Here is a 20,523-nt window from a genome sequence, read left to right on the forward strand (position 1 = left end):
CATCCATCAGGAAAAAACATAAAGAATCTGAGCTCAAAATAGTGATATTTTATCAAAATCCCTTTTTTCTATGTCTCATTTAAAATTTGGCCAAAAATAAACTGTTTGCATGAACTAACCAGTATGCATGACAAAAACTGACGCTTTTTTCAACTCCAGAATTTCATCTTTAACTTTCAAACATCAAAGGGTAAACTTTAAAATCTAATAACTAATTTATGGTGGAGGGAGGGTCATGCATTTTCCATCAGTCACGCAGGGAGGGTCAAGGAAAAGAATTTGTAGTTTCTGGTAGGGCAAAAAGAAACTTGTATTAAGTCCGAATGATAATGCACAAACTGAAAATTCTGACTTTTTTAAGTAAAATAAAAGGCTAAGTCAAAAGATACAATTATCACATGAGGTTTATAATTTTGGTATGTACATTAAAGTTTGTTTAAGCAGAATTCTGACTTCTGTCACATTTCATATGTTTGACATGATTATTTTTTATTCTGTCTTCCCTGTTATGTCATCTGTTTTGTTCCTTTTTCTGGTACAAATTGGTTTCCTTGAATCTGTGATATGTGTCTTGCAATCGGCATTAGTTGTGTGAGCTTTAGTTCATATATACAGAACTCAAAAAATAAATGATTTGTGCCCTAACGTGTATTTAATAATGAAAGGGAAGACAATAATAATAATAATAATAATAATAATAATAATAATAATAATAGTAATAATAATACAAATCAGTAGGAATTTGACAGATACACACTGGACAGTATTTTTTTTTCATGAGGTGTTTTGTCTATAGCCTTTATGACAGAGATTTCTGTTAGGCTGGGCCATGAGTGGTCTAAGCTTAGTGAGGAACAGAGGAGGCCCTTTAATGAAGTGGCTCACAAACTGCAATACATCCATAGGCAAAAAATTTCCTGGTAAGGACAATTGCACAGCTAAATGGCAGCAGCTGATACCCACTAGAGGTTCACTGTTGTGTGTGTCATGCGCAGATATACAGTAGCATGTGTTTTCAGTTTGAGTCTGTCCTGGTATGGGTGGTGAACCTCTGACTTCCACATGCACAGTGTTTGTCCTCAGGGCAGGAAGCAGGACAGGACCATGGTGTTTCCTTTTCACAGGCCATGACTCCAGCTCAGTCCAAGTTGCAGGGCCCAAGCATCTTTCCATATCCTGCCATGATGGCCCACACTGTGCCGTATGATCTTAACCCAGATTTTTGCTCATATAATCAAATGGGCCGCTACTCCAGGGTCCAGATCTCCTATCAAAGGTTAGGCATCTTCGGTTAATGTGTAAGGTGTTTATTTCTTTAAATGATCCTTCCACATCCCATGTAATGAATTTATTCTGACAACTAATAAACTACAGCTAATATTAATTGTTAAATACACAAATAAACATGCTTTCTATTAGATGTCTTTAAAACAGCAGCAAGTAGAGAATGATTTGGTCTTCAGACACAAGTGTTCTCAGTTTTATTCCTGGAGCCAAGATGACTTCCTTTTACACACAGACTGTTACATGATACTTTAAAAGGGTGTAAGGATTTGCAGAATGTAGGGTTTAATGACATTTGCTTTGGCACATTCAGTGGAGCATTTTTTAATTCACTTCTTCTGGACTTAATTCAGGATATTCTACAGATACTCAAATGCCAGCAGCTCCACAGAGGAAGTGAAGAATTACAACACCCACCTGCAGACCTCTGAGACTGCACCTGAGAGCCTTGAGCAGCCTGATACTGTCTCCACTCAGCAGCTTTCAGCCAACAACAAACTGGAGTGTAAATGTGAGGATAGTGTTGATGTGCTGAACTGATCCAGGAGACGCTCCTCGCACATAAGGCAACACTGGCAATGATATTTAGAGGAATCTATATTTGATTATATATCACCAAACTAATAAAATGCTCTGTGACTACACCTGGTTTTATTATTTATTTTAAACGATCTAATACAAAGTAAATGTTCTGTCTTTGTTTGGATTGCATAATTTGTAATGTTCACAAGTTAATGCAAGGAACATTGACATCAAATGAAATCTGTTGTCTACAGTGCAAAAAGCATTATGTTCCCTGATTGTCAACTGTAATTTCATTCAGATCTAATGCTTCAGCACCACAAGCAAAGGTGAAAGGTACACATACTTCCTTTAGTACTATTCTGATGCATGCATTGACACTTTGTAGTTTGTCTGCCTCAGAGCACAATAGTTTACTCCGCCATCGCCTCCATCTATTCAGCTGCAAACAGGTCAAGAAACATTACATTAAGGGACTCAGAATACATGCATTCAAACTCAGAGGAAATAAAAGATAGATATCATCAAAAACTTAAAGTGCAACACTGCCAAATAAAAGAGCATTTGGAGAGGTGTAAAAGTGGTCAGGGTTTTTTTCATGTCATGCCAGGACATGAATCTTTATATGTTTTGAATATGAAAGCATGCAAATTTTAAGGATTTGATTTTGATGCAAATTAATCTGTGGATACAAAGCATTCAGCATCAGTGCACTATAAAGTAGAGGACTTCAGTTGTTTTTCCACCACTGTTCACAACAGTGGGCACACAAAATACCCGCAGAGAGAGAAGTGGTAAAATCTAATGGAGTATGCAAAAAGTGGTGGTGATTACAGCTCAACTTACTAACAGTACCCTGCACTCTGACTGAACAAAAAAACGACATAATGAAAGACAAGACCCAATGAGTGCTTGGCCAAACCTCCGTGAGAAACGCTTTAACCAATCAGAGCTCACTGCGCTATGATTGACGTCTAGTTTGAGCGAATGCGAGGAGCGGAAACCACTTAGGGGCGTTTCCAGGAAGAGAGTGGTTACATTTTCCTGTAATGGCGGACCAGACAGAGAGCGAGACTATCGGGTTCAGCGACAACAGGTCAGATAATAGCAAATAAAGTGTTTAAATGAATATGAGCTCAGTGTGCTATTAAGCACAGGCTGTGATTTTGAACGAAGGTGATTAGGGTTGCTTTTGCTCGAGAGGTTGCGATAAACAGTGGTTTAATTTGTGCATGTAGCCATGCTAGCTAACTAGCTTTTAGCTAACTAGCCTGTGTTGCCAAGCGGCTCGTCTCTGCTCTCCGCTCGTGGCACGCGGTAAACACAGGCAGTCAGATTATACACAGACGTATGTTTTACTCTTTCACTGAGCTGCCGAACTTGCTAGGCCCTGAATTTGTGTCCAGACACAGCTCCTATGCTAAATTTGTGGTCTGTGCTCAGTTGTGAATGTGAAAAAAGCCTGCTAGCTAAGCTATGCTACATTCATTAGTAAGCAGGAGCACACAACTCCGTCCATTCAGTGTTTTGAATGGACTGCCTTGCTTCTTGTTGCCCAGTTAGTATTATATGAGATCAACAGAGTGTATGCTTTAATTTAGGATTAAAGTATGCACTCTACGATATCGCCCTGAAGAGCATGTGGCATAATAAACACACCAGTGCTGCATAACTTACAGCTCTACACCCAAAGGCTCCGTAGCAAAAACATCATCCACGTCAGTGTGATGCATCTTCAAGAACTGATTTCTGCAGCTCATATGCTGTACATAAATCAGCAGAACCTATCTTTACAATAGCATTAATGCAAAATAGCTAGAAACAATTATTTTATAAAGTGTCTGTAATAATCTGCTTAACTAGCCTAGTTTACTCTGCAGCTTCCTCCCTAGTAAACATCTACTCTCAATACGATCTGTCTGGATTAATAAGCAAGTATCAACTATGCTTTACTTTGCATGGTCTATAATATGTGATGTTAATATTCTTACATTGTGAGATTTCTTTTCACATTGTGGAGCATAATTTTGGTTCTTTAACACTGTAAGTAATCTTAATTATCAAGTTGATTCTCCCCCAGAATGATTTCTAAATTACTAGATAATGGTAGCTGAAATATGTGTGACTGTGATGTTATTACTAACAACTTGAAAATTTGAAACTTGCCACACCCTGTGTAATATGACCTTTTTATGTTGCCCAGCCTTACTGTTAGTTACAGTTACTTTCAAGCATTACAAATACTTGCAGTTGTGGCATGTTAGTGCTGATTGAAGTGCTCATATCAGATGATTTTTGTCATTGCTACTTAGGGATCTGCCTTTGAACATTAGTTGTAACCTGATGTTATTTTGTTCTACTAGAATGGCGCAGCAGGCAGTGCGGTTCCGCGGCCCTGTGCCCGTGCCTGTGCCTGCACCTGCGCCCGCGCCTGCCCAGACCCCAGTGTTACGAGGCCCGCCGCCTCTCCTCAGGCCACCGCCACCTCCTTTTGGGATGATGAGGGGACCCCCACCGCGACCACCATTTGCACGCCCACCCTTTGACCCCAGCATGCCGCCCATCCCACCGCCAGGAGGCATGCCACCACCCATTGGACCCCCCCATCTACAGGTGACTGTTTACCATTCTTATACGACATGCATGTTTTTCTTCATGTAAGTGTTGGCCTGAACTGTGTTAACTTTGCTTGTAGTGATGTTCTTCACAGAGAGATCGACAAAGACTGAAATAAGTCAGTTGAAGAATGAGCCAAATATATTAATAAGCATAATGAAATTGCATTTATTGTAATAGACCATAATAGCCAAAATATTAGATACTCAGAAACAACATATAAATGAGAGAGATCATTTGGCGGTTGAGAGGAGGAGAGAACATGCTCATGGGCAGAAAAAGGAGAAGCTGAATCTTTTATAAGGAAGTTATTTAACAGATCTCTCAGATTTATCAGTGACTGGTCTGCTCAACATATTGAGTATGAGCGGGGACAGGGTCACTACTTATGACTTTAATCAATGTTAGCTTCTGATGTGGGTAGTCTAGGTGTTATGTTCTTTGCTTCTACTCCTCATATTCAGAGTCCTCTGGTCAAGACCATTAGTGGCATAGTTAACCAGTACCTTAAAGGTAAATGTGCATGTGTAAGTGCATAAGTAATAAGAAAAGGGTAAATCCTTCAGCAGAGACAGGATCCACAGTTTGTGTATGAATTCATATCAATCAACGGTGCAGCCATCTGCCAGGCAGACTCTGTAAAGAAATCGACCACAGTGAAAGCTTTAGTCCCTTCTGGCATAAATAACAGCTGCATTAGCTCTCAGAAGAAAACACAAGACACAATCAAGGAGAAGTATGATTAAAATGGTTTTATAATCTATTTGGCATTGTCTTAATTGATTCAGTGAGATTCTCTTGAATGACACGATATTGATGCACGAACCTCCTAATTTGAATTCAGAGGTTTCAGCAAGTGCCGGCTGCTGGCTAAATAGTCGACTGCTTATCTGCCTGGCCACCAGGGAGGACTTTTATTGGGCAATTTATATTCCTGGCCCCACTCCTCTCAATTCGAAAGTGTAATGCTGGGTCTCTATCTTTTGCTGCAGAGACCTCCGTTCCTTCCCCCTCCGATGGGGAACCTGCCACCTCCTCCGGGGATGCTGTTTCCTCCTGGGATGCCCCCCGTTCCTGCATCTGGAGCCCCTGCACTCAACCCTGCCGAGGAGATCTGGGTAGAAAACAAGACGCCAGAGGGAAAGGTAAGCTGGAAGTCATACGTAAGCACTTAGCAGGGTCTCTATTCTGGTTTAAGAAAAACATGGAGAAATAATAAATGATTTTTACAGTCTAAAAGTTTTTCAAAAAGTACATTAAACTATAGCCCTTGAGACAGGGACAGCATGAGTATTTCTAGGGGTTGTGTGATGATCTGGAATTTTTGTCTAATTGTGTGCTCATATTGGACTTCAGTTGCACAATTGATTTTAAAGGTGCTAATTACTTGATTGCATTTAAAGGAATACTGCACCCACTCATCATTTGTATATCTACTCAACCTGTGTTACATTGCATTCATAAAGTAAGCATTGTATATCATGCATGCCTCTATAGTGAACAAAGATCTCAAAAAATTCTTGATGAATTGAAGTCATAGAGAGCTGTGTTTAACAACAGCAAAACTATATCAGAACATCCGTTTACAAACTGTCACTCAACTGTAGTATAATCGAAGTTTTATTAATCCAGTCGTATGCACAGCACTTCCTAAACACATGCATTTTGGCAAAACCTTACTGTTAAAAATATTTTCCAAAGTAAAACCTAAGCTCTCTCTCCACAGCCAGACTCTTTTGACAAAAACAGTAAGTCTACCTTGCTGAACATGGGAGCTGCTCGTCTACCACTGCCTCGATGAGTTAGTTTGTTTTTATTATTATGTGACTTAGGTGAATCTGAACTAACCCTTTAAAACAGCTGTCACACAATAATTTAAGGTAAAGAGGTGAAAGTACTTTTTTGTCCATGGAGTCTGACTGTAAAGAGAGAGCATAGAAAAGTTTCACTTTCAGTTCAGTTTTTAATAGTTAAGTTTTAGCGAAAGGAGTGAGAAGTAGTGTGCATAAGACAAGATAAGTGTTAAAGTTAATGTCAATAAAATCAACAAAACTGCTTCCTGCAATATTAAAAAGTCCTGTGGTATTGTTACAAGGAGGAGATGATGACTCTTTATGTGTTGCCATGCTTCTTAATCTAGTTACTGTTTGTTCTCTAATTACAAGTGTTGTCTTGTTTATTATCCCTTTCACAGGCATATTACTATAACGCCAGGACCAGAGAGTCATCGTGGAGTAAACCAGACGGCGTTAAGATCATCCAGCAGTCTGAACTTAACCCTCTTCTTGTAGCAGGGTCTGCGGGGCCGGGTCCAAATGTGGGGGTGACTGCAGCTGCCAGCTCAAGCAGTGTCAACACTACAGCCAGCACAGCAGCCGCAGCATCCCCGACTCAGGCCCCGTCCACAACCCCCTCCCGCACACTCACCTCCAGTCCAGACTCCACCACCCCCTCCCCCTCTGTATCCATTGCAGGTGAGTACACCATCTTATATCAGCTACGAACTAGGGCTGCCACGATTAGTCGACTAATCGATGACTAATCGACTACTAAAATAATCGGTGACTATTTTAGTAGTCAACTAATCGGTTTGAGTCATAGAAAAGTACTATAAAAGTACCCCAAAATACTCTTATTGCAGCTTCTTACGCTCAAATATTGGCAGCTTTACACACTCTCCCATGACAGTGAACTAAAACCCTTTGGTGTGAGTACGAAACAAGACATTAGATGACGTAATTTTGGGGTTTGGGAGAGACAGACTGACATTTTTCAACATTTTAACACATCTTTCAATAAAATGATTAGTCGACTAATCGAGGAAATAATCGGCAGATTAGTTGACAATGAAAATAATCGTTAGTTGCAGCCCTACTATGAACACACCAGCACAGACGAAAGCAAAAATAAATCTGTTTTTTTTTTTTTTATCCTTTTTTTGTTCCCAAAGCCACTGTTGTAGCAGACCTGTCCCCTGTTGCCACCGTGTCCTCAACTGTTGCTGTGTCTCCAGTCACCGTGGTAACAGTTTCCACGGTGCCGTCACCTGTTACAGCGGTGCAGACCATGCCACTGCTGCCCGCAGCCCTGCCTCACAGTGTGGCCCAGCCCACCGCAGCCATACCTGCCTTCCCCCCTGTCATGGTGCCTCCTTTCAGGGTGCCCTTGCCGGGCATGCACATCCCTCTACCAGGTAAGAACCTCAAACTTCAAGCAAGAAAGTAAGAAAGACAGTCCACAATATCTAGCTGCTGTCACTATGCTGCAGACAGGAACTGCTGTATAGGTATATTGGAATCCAGTAAACAGCAATAAGCTTTATTGCAGATTTATTTGTCGGGCACCAGGACAGAATTTTGTTTTTTGTCTGACATGTTGAAAGTAAAGATGTCCTGAGCCAAAGGGCTGATCTGGGATTGAACTGATATGTCTTCTCCCTAGCTCATGATGTCTCCCTGTTACACATAAATTCATTTCAGACCAATTTGTATTTTTAATGGGTTTTGAATCAGATCCTTTGGTATTTGGAAGTAGCATCTCAAAAAATGGTGGGCCAAATTTTGTCAGCTGCACCTGTTATTTCAGAGTCAGATACATATATTATCAGTGCTGCAGAGGCCAATCTTCTACTGCTGTGTAAATAAATGTATCAAATCACACTCAACAATAAAAGACTCGGGGCAGGGCCAAAAAACGTCATTGGGAAACCCCAAATATAAAGTATAATGTAGTAGAAACTATAGTGTTGCTAATAAGCTAACCAGTTAAGACTGCTTGATTACTTTGATTCTAATTTGCTGCTTAGCTGTGTAAATTTTGTGACAGCTGACAATTCGGTATAGTCACTGTGGAAAGTCTGACTCAGCATTACAGGTGCATTTTTGATAACAACAAAAAATTTGCGTGGCCAGTGGACTCCAAGTCAAGCTGTTATTGGAACACCACAGGAGGGTAGGATGAGAGGGACACTGACACACAGGTTATACAGTTAATGTTGTGTTTACACTACGAGCGGCAAAGCAACAGGCTAGGGGTCATTTTCAAAGGAAACTAGTGACATGAAGTTACAGACTGGTGCTTGTCGCTGTGGATGGGCGTGACTGTAAATCAAAGTTGAGCAGGCCTCACCTTTTTTCAGTTCTCCAGGGACAGGGAGAAGTGTTTGCCAATCTTGTGTTTTTGTTTTTAGCTGTGGTGCGGTGTTATTTAGCTTAGTTAGCACTGTGACACTATGCTAGCTTTTTGTGCATTACGGTGCACACTAGGATGCAGTGGGGCAATGAAATGTGATGTTAAAATGGGGCGCAGACATTGAAGAAAAGCAGATTTTTTTTTGGGTCAAATAGAAACTTTAGATGACAAAAAGTCGAGGTGCTTTGTTGCATCTATCAGACACACACAAGCCTATGACAACATAACTACATCAACAAGCCCGTGAGCAATAATGTAGCTGGCCACACTGTAGCTTTGTCGCCTGTAGTGTGAACTCAGCATAAATATGAGTGTTTCTGAAAGATTTCACACTAGATATCTTGTGATCGTAGCTTAATTTCTTGAGTTCAGTCAGCAAAGATTTCTCAGACATTATGTTTAAGGGTCGAACAACAAGTCTTGAGTGCAGTTGCTCAAATTTAAATGTAAGCTAATATAAATGTTCTTGTGTGTTTGCTTTCAAGTCTTTTTTCCTGTTGCTTTTCTCTTCTCCTGTTATTTGTTCTCTTTCATTCCTTCTTCTTTCTCCCACTGTCCCTCATTTTAGCATAATTTGATTGAAGAGGCTCATTCTCGTTATTTATCTCATTTTATTGTGTTCTTTGAGGACAAAGTGTTTGGCAAAATCAGAATTACAATCAGATGGGGCCAGTTTTAGATCAGTGCTGATTGTTATTCAGCTGACTAATATCAGACTGAGAGCTTCCTGAATGACTTTGAGATTTGTGGTGTTCCAACATTATTCATCCACGCTTTTAAGCCTCCAAATAAATCCTACTTTGTAAACCTAATGAACGCTGTGCTCATCCCTAACATCTCTAAATACATTACAGGCACACAAACGCCAATAGAGACTGAGTAACTGTTGTAACACAACAGTGACGCACAATCCAAAATTTGGGCGTGTGTTTTGTCTGAATGGGGCCACACACACAAACTCTTACACACCATGGTAGCTCATGTCTAGTGTCCTGCTGTGTTCAACCAGATGCTTGCTTGTCCGTTGTTCTTGCAGGTGTAGCAATGATGCAGATAGTAGGTGCCCCCTGTGTAAAGGCAGGCCCCAGCCCCAACGGTAAACACCCAGCCGCTCGCATCTCAGATCTACAGTAGATGGCATGGTAGTGAATGGTGTCTACATGAGTCATATGGTACATATGGGAACCGTCAAACAGTGGCATGGTGGTGAATGCTGTGAACATGATCCATCCGATGTACAGCAGAAGTTTCCTCCATTCCAGCAGACAGAGGCAGAGCATACAGCTTTATGTTTTTAAGTCTTGTTTAACTCATTTGTGACTTAACAAGTTCAGTTTAGTCTGGAACACTGCAAGGGGTACACCACATACTTCTTTCCATCACCTGCATAATTCTTTAAGATACTCACTTGTTAAGGGGACAGTGTGCCACCCTAAATCAAAAATACATGTTTTTCATCTTACCTGTGGTGCTGTTTATCACTCTAGATTGTTTTGGTGTGAGGTGCTGAGTGTTGGAGATATTGGCCACACAGATGTCTGCCTTCTCTCAAACGTAGTGGAACTAGATGGCACTCAGCTTGTGGGGCTCAAAGCGCCAAACATACATTTGAAAAACTCAACAGCAATGTCTCTTTCCAGAAACCATGACCCAGATACTCAAGATAATCCACAGACCTTGTTGTGAGCAGTTTCACGAAGGAACTATTTAATTCTACCAAACTACACTTGCCAACGGAACCACTGTGTGGAAGGAAGTGTACATCTACTCATGGACAAGAGGTTTGTGCTGTAACATTAGCTAGCTCAGTGGTGCTAGGTGAGCTTGCAGTAAATGCACGTTTGCTTTTGCGCGGGTAGTGGGTGTAGTTTGGTAGAAAGAAAATTGTTCCTACACCAAACTGCTCACAACAAAGTCTGTGGATTATCTTGAGTAACCGGGTCATGATTTCTGGAGAGAGACATTGCTGTGCTTTGAGCACCACAAGCATTTGAGAAAGGCAGACATCTCTACGGCCAATATCTCCAACACTCTGCAACTCACACCAAAGCAATCCAGATTGATGAATAGCACCACAGGTAAGAGATAAAATATGTGTTTCTTGTTTTGGGGTGTACTGTCCCAAAAGTCTAGTTTCCAGCATTTGCGTGCTTAAGACAAACCAGAGTATTCAGCTCTCACTAAATGATGACTGCGCTTGTTTGCGCATTGTCCTCTGAAACCACTTGATACAGTGACAGATTAATTGTTTTGCTTTGGTAAATGAGAGGACACAAATCATCAGCATCTAAATTGTTCTATTAGGCCGAGTTGTTGATTGTTTGGATCAGTCATTTTGAGGTGTGTGGTTGGTGACTGTAGTTGAGACAGAGACCATCTTAGCTAGTTCTCATAACGTCAACTGCTTTTGCTTTGTAGTGAGTCAGTAGTATAGCAGTTACAACAGGGATACATGTTGTGGTCATGTCTTCTTTTGTGGCATGGTTGTGTGTGTGTGTGTGTGTGTGTGTGTGTGTGTGTGTGTGTGTGTGCGTGTGTGGTCACTGCTTTGTCTCTTTGTGTATGTGGCCTGTGTTTGCTGTCAATCAGTTATGCTTCTATAAGACATCTGTAGACATGAGCAGTTTCTTCCACAAATGATAATATTCTTTTTTTTTTTTAATTCACTCACTCACTCATTTTGTAATCTGCTCCTCTAGACAACAAGGCAAATAAAAAGAGGCACCTCCCTTTTTAAGTTGCAGTGAATCCGTTTTATTGTGCCTGTGGAGCTCTCTGTGTCACCTCTGGTTTTGCTAATACATGTTTTTGATTACAAGTGGGAAACCTGGGAAATGACAGTTCACAAAGAGTATAGTCCACCACAATTACTGTTAGAGTCTTGGACAGAAAGATGAGTCTCAGCCAATCATGGTGTCTCTCTTTCCTCTCTAAATAATGACAGGCATGCTTCCTGGCATGGGCCCGCCTTTAGTTTCCATGATGCACCCACAGCTGGCTCTCTCAGCGGCTCCTGCCTCCATGGCTGGATCATTGCAGCTCCCCGAGTGGTCAGAGTACAAAACAGCTGATGGGAAAACTTACTACTACAACAACCGAACACTGGAGTCCACCTGGGAGAAACCACCAGCCCTTCTGGAGAAAGGTAGGCCCTACTGACGAGTGCACACACACAAGCTTTGTCAAGCCTGGCATGATGAGGCAATCAGCTCAGCGTGTTGTAATTGGGTGAAACTTAAATGGATTTGTTTGATGATGGGTGCGAGGCTTTGGCTGATTTCCAGTCTCGCCAATTTCAAAACCTTCACCCCCTTTGATTTTCTGCTCACTGACAACATTGTCATCTGTCAGACAAGATGCACAGCCAAACACAAGAACACTGAGCCCACATTACTGTCTCCTGCAGCTGCTATGACTGATTATCAGCAGATTTACTGAACATGAAACCCTGGCTGAGCTGAAAACAAGCTGCATTTGCTGAGCTCCACTAACTCACTGTTTGTTTGCGTGTGTGCCTTTTTTCTTCTTGCTGTCTTCAGAAAAGGAAGCAGAAAAGATCAAGGAGCGTCTGGCCCAGGAGGAGGCTGAGGCGATGGAGATGGAAGACGAGGAGAACAAAACAGAAAACACTAATAATGAGAAGGAGGTATGTAAAGAGTCGAACAACCTGCTTCAACAGCAAAAGCCACACTGCCTCAAATTGAAAAATGCATTGTTGCTATGGCCATAATTAAATACAGTATTGTCACATTGTAAAATGGTTTCATTGTAATATTTAGGATTGCAAGATACGCTATCCTGCACAACAAATTATACTACATTACTCTTATACATAGTATATACCATGCTTCATCAAGTGGTGCTTGCAGATATTTGGCATCAAAATTATCAATACAGACAGCAATGCAACTTTGCAACACGTCTGCCATTGCCGTGACGTTGTAACGTGACGTCATCTCCACAAAGCGTGACTGGTTGATGTCTTTATTCATGGTGTGAAAAGCTCAGAAAACTCTGTCTTGTTCTGAAAGACAATTACACCGCTTTTTTGCCGATAAATATTTGCATTCACTGTGAATGTACTCATGACAAAAACAACACTTTGAGGAAAATATATTGATGTGCAAATGAATTTGATGACAAAAAACAGCTCTGGTGTGTTAAGGCCTTAAAAGAGATGTCAGAGAGATGATGGCATGAAGCAACTGACCTGCTGCTCTCTAACTAGAGAGACTGTCTGGGACTGTTTTTCCTGGTCTAACCAAAGAAGCACAACACACCTTGACCATGTTTGGATTGACTTAGAGCTGTCTGTCAGCATTCTCCACCATGAACATTATAAAAACCAAGAACCCTTGCAGTCATAACAGTTATGCAATTTAGACAATACGAGGTTTGGACCTTTGCTGGAGGGAAGTTTTAGTAACTGGAACTCTTAAAATTTTAGTTGAATATCCCTGGTTTACAATGAAAGACAAGTTTTTGCAATTAAATCATCAAAAAGATAAAATGATAATTAAGATAATATATTGTTTAACAGTCTGAGTGTAATAGTAATGGAGAGAATCATTTTTCTTCTTTCTCTCAAGGAGCCTAAAGAAGAAGAGATGACGGAGGAGGAAAAAGCAGCACAGAAAGCCAGGCCTATAGCCACCAACCCCATCCCTGGCACGCCATGGTACGCACACCACATCACAGCCCACACATTCTCTCCATTCCACTTTATTGCAATAAACCTAATGCTTTTCTTTTTTATGTTAAATAAGGTGTGTGGTATGGACGGGTGATGATCGCGTGTTCTTCTATAACCCCACGACGCGGCTGTCCATGTGGGACCGGCCCGAGGAGCTGGTTGGTCGAGCTGATGTGGACAAACACATTCAGGAGCCGCCTCACAAGAGAGGCCTGGAGGACGTCAAGAAGACAGGTAGAGACAAACTCGCGTTTACATGCAGTGTGTGACAATGACTTTTAACACAGTGCTTTTGATTGTTGTCAATAAAGCGATTTAAGTGAAGTGATTCAAGTAGCAGTAAAAATTTAAACAATTACATATTCAAAGTCACAAAACCAGTGGCCAGAAAAACAGGTGTACTAATGATTTTAATACTTAGCAAGAAATATATGTGTAATCTTGATTTTAAAAAAAAGAAAATCCTGAGTGTCCTGCTATCATTCTTAAACACAAGGGGTGTAAGAAAATATTGATACACTTGAGTATTGCAACAATATGTTTTGTAACACTATAGTATACTATTTTCATTTTTTTATTTTCTTCATTTGTTTACAGAAAGAATCCCACAAGCAGTTTTAATTCTTACACAAAAACTATTTGCATGATGCAGCACGTTACAGGGTCTGTGATAAACAAATGCAGATTCCACTGATCTGATAGCATAAAAAAAGTTTACTTTTGTATACATACAAAATACATACATACTAAAATTAGCTTTAAAAAATTGCAATATATTGATTCTTAACCCCTGTATTGTGATGTGTATCATATTGCCAGATTCTTGCCAATACACAGTCCTATTAAATGCTGTTACACTGCAGTGTGTGGTATTTATTGTGTAGGCGTGTCTGTGTCTTCATACACAGGTGTGAATAAGGAGGAGCCAGAACTGACCGTTACTACTGAAGAGAATCAGGATGAGGAGCCAACCAAAGCAAAAAAGAGGAAGTAAGTAATTAGTATCTCCCCATATTTAATGCTGTTGTGCTACATCGATTGTCACCTTATCTCCTATTTTCTTTTTTTTTCTGCATCATCTCTCTGGTCTCATTTCTCATTCTCTGCGTCTCTACTGACCTTTGTGTTTTTTACCCACACAGGAAGGAGGAGGTGAAGGAGGCAGACACTGAGAAGGAAGCAGCAATGGAGGCAGAGCTCCGAGCTGCCAGAGAGCGAGCTATAGTGCCGCTAGAAGCCCGGATGACCCAGTTCAGGGAAATGCTGTTGGAGAGAGGGGTAACACAAATTTGTGAAAAATGTTATGGCAATAGTATGAGCTTTGTGTTATGTTTTGCCTAAACTTCCCCTGATAAACTCAAAATCAGTTTTCAGTGAACAAACGTAAACGTCACTGCGTTTCTTGTGGCAGTTTTAATATATACAAGTTTATATTCGGGTGTCTGTCTAATGCCAGTGTTGTCTGTCGTCCACGTAGGTGTCTGCATTCTCGACTTGGGACAAAGAGCTTCACAAGATTGTGTTTGACCCACGTTATCTTCTGCTCAACCCAAAAGAGAGGAAACAGGTTCAGTTTCAGTTTGCACTCTGTTACTCATTTTCACTTCCTCACAGTATTGTGATTGTATGTACTGGCCATTTTTAAAAATCTTTCAGTCATAGTTCTGTGATTATGTCCACTCCAGGTGTTTGATCAGTATGTGAAGACACGGGCAGAGGAGGAGAGGAAGGAGAAGAAGAACAAGCTAATGCAGGCCAAAGATGAATTCAGGAGGATGATGGAAGAGGCAAAGTTCACACCAAGGTAGACAGACAAGGCAGTTTTTCTACGCATAGTTTTAAAGGCCAATATTGATATTTAACACAAGTGAAATAGATATGTGATTTTATTGTACAGTTATTTTACAGTTCCCTTCTCCATCTGGGAGGTAACTCACGATATTCAATAGCATAATATATTATTAGTATTTAACATAATAAGTTATGGTGTTTTTTTCTTTGTCATTTGGTCGAGATCATTTCATCTTTTTTTTACTTATCTTCACAGAACAACGTTTAGTGAATTTGCAGTGAAGCATGGCCGAGACCCGCGATTTAAGACCATAGAGAAGATGAAGGACAGGGAGGCCATCTTCATAGAATACATCACCGCTATGAGGAAGAGAGAGAAAGAGGACTCCAAGTCCAGAGGAGAGAAGGTACCAATCACTTGAATTTAATGACTACAGATGTCCTGCTCTCCTGCTGACCATTTGTCTTTGGAAAGATTTACAATTTTGATCGGTGTGTGTGTGTTGCTCCCAGGTGAAGCAAGACTTCTTTGATCTCCTGAGCGAGCAGCACATAGAGGGCAGCCAGCGGTGGAGCAAAGTGAAAGAGAGGCTAGAGACTGACTCACGATACAAGGCTGTGGAGAGCTCCGCACTCAGAGAAGAACTTTTCAAACATTACATGGAAAAACAAGCCAAGGTAGGAACAGTTCTCTGTATGGAAGATGATGGCTTCAGTGTGTGTGTGTGCTAGTGATGTCTGGTTTGTGTCAGAGCGGCTGTCAAGATATTGTTCAGTGTTGAACTGAAAATTGAGGTTTTCTCTTTTTCAACACCACGAGTGTAAACAGATCTATACTCAGATTTTTAAACAAGGCTAATATATTTCACGTGTTGGTATGTTTTTTTGCTAGCGCTGTGTGCAGGTTGTTAATTTAAAAAGAAAGAAAAAAGTTTTTCTATTTTGTGTTTCCAAGACTTTGTTCTTTGTGCTGTGGCATGGAAAGGGGATGGCACTCTAAAAATACTGCATTGAACTGAAGATTCGACAATACTTTTATCTTGAAATAACATTTGTAAAAGGGCAGGTTGTGTTAGATTTCAGGAGTAGACAACAAATTAACAACATCAGATATTAATTTTTTAAAGGAATGAGTGTCTCCTATGCAGACTGTTGCATTATGGATTGTTTGTGGCCTTGTTGTGGCGAGGCCAGCAAGCTCTTTAAGTCCATTTGTTGCCATGGAGGCAATACATTCCTGACAAGAAAAACAAGTTAAAGCGTCTTCAATATCAGCTGCAGACATGGGCTGAATCATCTGTTAAGAATTACAGGTGTCACAGATGAGGAGCTAAAAACACAGTTAGTATCAGAGAAAATCATTTTGACATCCAAGAGCCCGACAGGAGAGTGTGTGACGGGGATTTATGTTGTGCTTTATTGAAGTTAGTTCATGTTTTATTTTTATGTCGTAATCTCAGGGTGGTCTAATATTCAGACCAGTATGGTAGATTTCTTCTCCATTACATGACTATTTAACCTGTGAAAAACCCTAGAACATCCCTAGTATAAATAAACCAAGAATGTGCATGTGACTATTGTGTGTGTAGTTCTTGTCATTGATTAACATTCAAGTTCCAGAGAAGCATTGCAGATTCATTTCATCCTTCTGAAAACTTTGTTGTAACTAATTAACCCTGATGCTCTGATTTTGAGCGCAGGCCTCATTGTCGACATCACACGACAAACAAAACTGACGCAGACCATGTGTGTCATCCTCCACAGAGCGTGGACATCGATAAGGAGCGAGAAATGGAGCGGCAGGCTCGTATCGAGGCCAGTCTCAGAGAGAGGGAGCGGGAGGTGCAGAAGGCTCGATCAGAGCAGACCAAAGAGATCGACCGAGAGAGGGAGCAGCACAAGAGGGAGGAGGCCATCCAGCATTTCAAAGCTCTCATGTCTGACATGGTGAGATGCTCCGCAGCTTTTTTACTTCCTCATGAAACTTGTTATAATGTATAAAAAAAACATATCCAAGCAAAGCATAGTTGCATTTCCATTCTGAGCCCCTTAAGTCAGATTTTGCAGTTACGTTTGTGACTGCAGGGATAATCACAGAAGATGTTTAAAAACACTTCGTAAACATTTCAGAAATGAAAGAATGTTGACCTTCACAAGACTAACTTGTCCCATAATACTTAGACTTTTTTGCCTGTGATGCCATTGAGCATTACATCACAAGTGCTTTTTGCTCGCTCTTCTCTCAGGTACGGTCTTCAGATGCAACGTGGTCAGACACTCGTCGTAACCTGCGGAAGGACCATCGCTGGGAGTCAGCGTCACTGCTGGAGAGAGAGGAGAAGGAGAAGCTGTTTAATGAACACGTAGAAGCACTGGCCAAGAAGAAGAAGGAACATTTCAGGCAGCTACTGGATGAGACCAGCATGGTGAGAAGTAAAAAGGTGCTTCTTTCTTGTGTGCACCCATGGGAACATATAACCAGTGTGGCTAGAAGGAAAATAATACTCTGTCATGTCCATTAATGTGCTTTATGAATTATTTTGATTGACTTGCTTCAAATTGATTCCTGATTCATTTTACAAGCGTGTTAACAGTTTTTTTGTTTGTGCTGTAGATCACTCTGACAACCACATGGAAGGAGGTGAAGAAGGTCATCAAGGAGGACCCTCGCTGTATTAAGTTCTCCTCCAGCGACAGAGTAAGATGGGCTATTTTGCTTGTATAATTATGAAATGATAAGAGATTAAAGTCGCTTTATGACAACACTTTACTGGAGTTTTGTGACTCTAATGATGGGTTCTGAATTGGTGTGAGTTTAATTAGGCCCCGATCAGACAGAGCACCACACTGCCTTTTTCTTATTGACCTGCCTGAACACACAGAGCACATTTTGCAGGTTGCTACATCTATTTTAAAATTGTTGCTAGGCAACCACCGAGTCACTTGTCCTTAGCTATCGTTATTTTTGCTGTGAAGTAAACTCACAAATCTTCCTTCATTCATTCATTCATTCATTCATTCATTCATTCATTCATTTCTATCCCAGTTGACACTGGGCGAAAGGTGGGGTACATCCTGGTCAGGTCACCAGACTATCACAGGGCTGACACATAGAGACAGACAACCATTCACACTCACATTCACACCTACGGGCAATTTAGAGTCACCAATTAACCTGCATGTCTTTGGACTGTGAGAGGAAGCCGGGGTGCCCGGAGAAAACCCACGCTGACTCAGAGAGAACATGCAAACTCTGCACAGAAGGGCTCCCCCACCCTGGTTTCGAACCAGGATCCCTCTTACTTGAGACCCTAAGAAAGGGAGTACCACCAGCTGGTCCACTAGCATCACTTGGATGATGGTCGGTTGAATGTTTATTTTAGGATGAGTCAGGGAAAGTTTGAAAATCTGCTGCCAATCACTGGGCCTAATTACAATAGGTAAATTTTTGGGAAGTAGTTGAGGCTAGTTTGTTCAGATACATCTTGCAGCTTGACTAGGGCAAAAAAACCTGCAATGATGTTGGGCTCTTTTTCCCCTCTGCGATTTAGTTTTTTCAACTCGAGGCGTTCAGGGTCCTCTTGAAAAATGACGCATAGAGCGGAAAATGTGAGGTGCTCAGCAATGCAAAAGCAGCGAGCAAAACACTTCACCCTCATTGAAAACAATTACAAAAGGTCACTTCAGGCTGCTGAGACATGCTATGTCTTAGGCCTAAAAAGTTTCATCCATTTGATCTGAATGTTGGTGTCTGAATTGTAAATCTGTGTGTTTGCAGAAGAGACAGAGGGAGTTTGAAGATTACATCAAAGACAAGTACATCACAGCCAAAGCTGACTTCAGAACCCTGCTGAAGGAGACAAAGTTCATCACATACAGGTGTGTACTCTCACTTTCACATACTAGACAGGCATGATTAAAACAAGACTGTGTCACTAATTGCATTTAAAACCATTACAAATAGATTTGTTGTGCATTTATTCAATATATGGAGCCTGATATAAGTGAAGTCCAGAAATCTGAGATTCTACAGTGTTGTTGGACAAAAGTCACTACAAGCAACTCCACTTGTCATAGTTCATTATTTTCCCATTACTTTAGATGCAGTTTCAGTTCATTTGCCACTATATTAAGCAGACTGAGAGACAAACATTTTAAACGTCTGCATGAAATCGGTCCTTATTTTCATTTTGGGGTCTGATAACTTTGGTAAATGATGTAAAAATTCTTAGACAAGTAGCATTGAGTCGAGACAAGCTGCAGACTGCATGTAAATGGGACAGGATGTGATGGTGATAAACATCTTGTGTCACTTATAGAAACTGTCTCAATGTTTTTTCTAACTTTTTAAACAACAAAAATATGTCAGCTTTGTTGCAAAGGATGGTCTGACAGTATAGAATTGTATCAAATGAAGAGACTTGAACCAAAATCTAGCCAGGAGCTGTTGTTCTTGAATCTCTCAAAGATGATCCAGCAGCTGAATGCTCTCTGCCTGTCTCACATCCTCTCTTCCCTCAGGTCGAGAAAGTTGATCCAGGAGTCTGAGCAGCATCTGAAGGATGTTGAGAAGATCCTTCAGAACGACAAGCGGTACCTTGTGCTGGAGTGCGTTCCCGAGGAGCGCAGGAAGCTCATTATGTTCTACATCGAAGACCTAGACCGCCGTGGCCCACCGCCTCCCCCCACTGCCTCTGAGCCCACACGACGCTCTACCAAGTGACCAATCACATCATCTCCTCGGCCGGTTCCTACTCCTCCTCGCCCTCCCTTTGGCCAGAGCATGATCTCCCCTGATCACCCCCTGAACCCCGCCCTCCAGGCCCACGGCTGGCCTCTCAGTGTTATTGCTGGGGCTCATGTTGCTTAGAGATGTACCATAGAGACGAACGGTTAAGGTCTCTGTGTTATGTCGACTTCTAGCCCTGAAATAGCCCTGCGTTAAAGGCAACAGCAGGGAACAGAGGTTACCTGATCTCAAGGTGACCCTTGAGCCCTCACCTCTGACTGACCACGTTTGAGGGAGGGATAGTGATCAGGCTGCTGCCTGAGCAGCCACAGAGGTGTAACATAGCTGATGTAAATGAAGATGAGTGGGTGTGAGAAGCGTCTGTGTGTGTGTGTGTGTGTGTGTGTGTGTGGGCGGTGCGTACAAGAGTGTGTGTGTGTGTGCATGTGTCTGAGGCGTCCTTAAGCCTTACTGCTCCACTGTGCCAGTCATTGTTTCAGCGGCTCAGTGTGAATGTTAGTTTATGCTCAGTGGTTTACTCCGATGTTGCAGCAATTTCTCTGTTGAATGAAATAAAGGCAACTTCCACTGTTTTTCAATATGTTGTCTTGTGGGTTTTTGTCAACATGTCACATACACTTTACACTCTTGTGTAAATATTACAGGAGGAAGCTATGATCCATATGGAGTTAATAAC

General features: G+C 41.3%; 2 protein-coding genes across 7 annotated transcripts; both read left to right on the forward strand.

Annotated features, from left to right (window-relative positions):
* Positions 1 to 801: 801 nt before the first annotated feature.
* LOC125898652 (sex-determining region Y protein-like) lies at positions 802 to 1,824 on the forward strand. The gene is made up of 2 exons (XM_049592483.1): positions 802 to 920; positions 1,638 to 1,824. Exons 1-2 carry the CDS (start codon positions 802 to 804, stop codon positions 1,822 to 1,824), a joined length of 306 nt encoding a protein of 101 aa, XP_049448440.1.
* Positions 1,825 to 2,832: 1,008 nt separating this feature from the next.
* LOC125898465 (transcription elongation regulator 1-like) lies at positions 2,833 to 20,425 on the forward strand. 6 transcript variants are annotated; one of them, XM_049592271.1, is made up of 21 exons: positions 2,833 to 2,902; positions 4,170 to 4,419; positions 5,415 to 5,567; positions 6,617 to 6,896; positions 7,373 to 7,615; positions 9,650 to 9,709; positions 11,558 to 11,758; positions 12,153 to 12,259; positions 13,203 to 13,291; positions 13,380 to 13,540; positions 14,191 to 14,296; positions 14,449 to 14,584; positions 14,784 to 14,873; positions 14,992 to 15,110; positions 15,354 to 15,504; positions 15,611 to 15,775; positions 16,862 to 17,044; positions 17,344 to 17,538; positions 17,712 to 17,795; positions 18,876 to 18,976; positions 19,619 to 20,425. In XM_049592271.1, exons 1-21 carry the CDS (start codon positions 2,856 to 2,858, stop codon positions 19,818 to 19,820), a joined length of 3,123 nt encoding a protein of 1,040 aa, XP_049448228.1. In that variant the 5' UTR covers positions 2,833 to 2,855; the 3' UTR covers positions 19,821 to 20,425. The 6 variants fall into 6 exon arrangements, with proteins under 6 accessions (XP_049448228.1, XP_049448229.1, XP_049448230.1 ...); XM_049592272.1 differs by having other exon boundaries at positions 17,344 to 17,523; XM_049592273.1 differs by having other exon boundaries at positions 14,215 to 14,296.
* The last annotated feature ends 98 nt before the right edge of the window (positions 20,426 to 20,523 follow it).

This window comes from Epinephelus fuscoguttatus, linkage group LG12 (assembly GCF_011397635.1).
Source record: "Epinephelus fuscoguttatus linkage group LG12, E.fuscoguttatus.final_Chr_v1".
Classification (NCBI taxonomy): Eukaryota; Metazoa; Chordata; class Actinopteri; order Perciformes; family Serranidae; genus Epinephelus; species Epinephelus fuscoguttatus.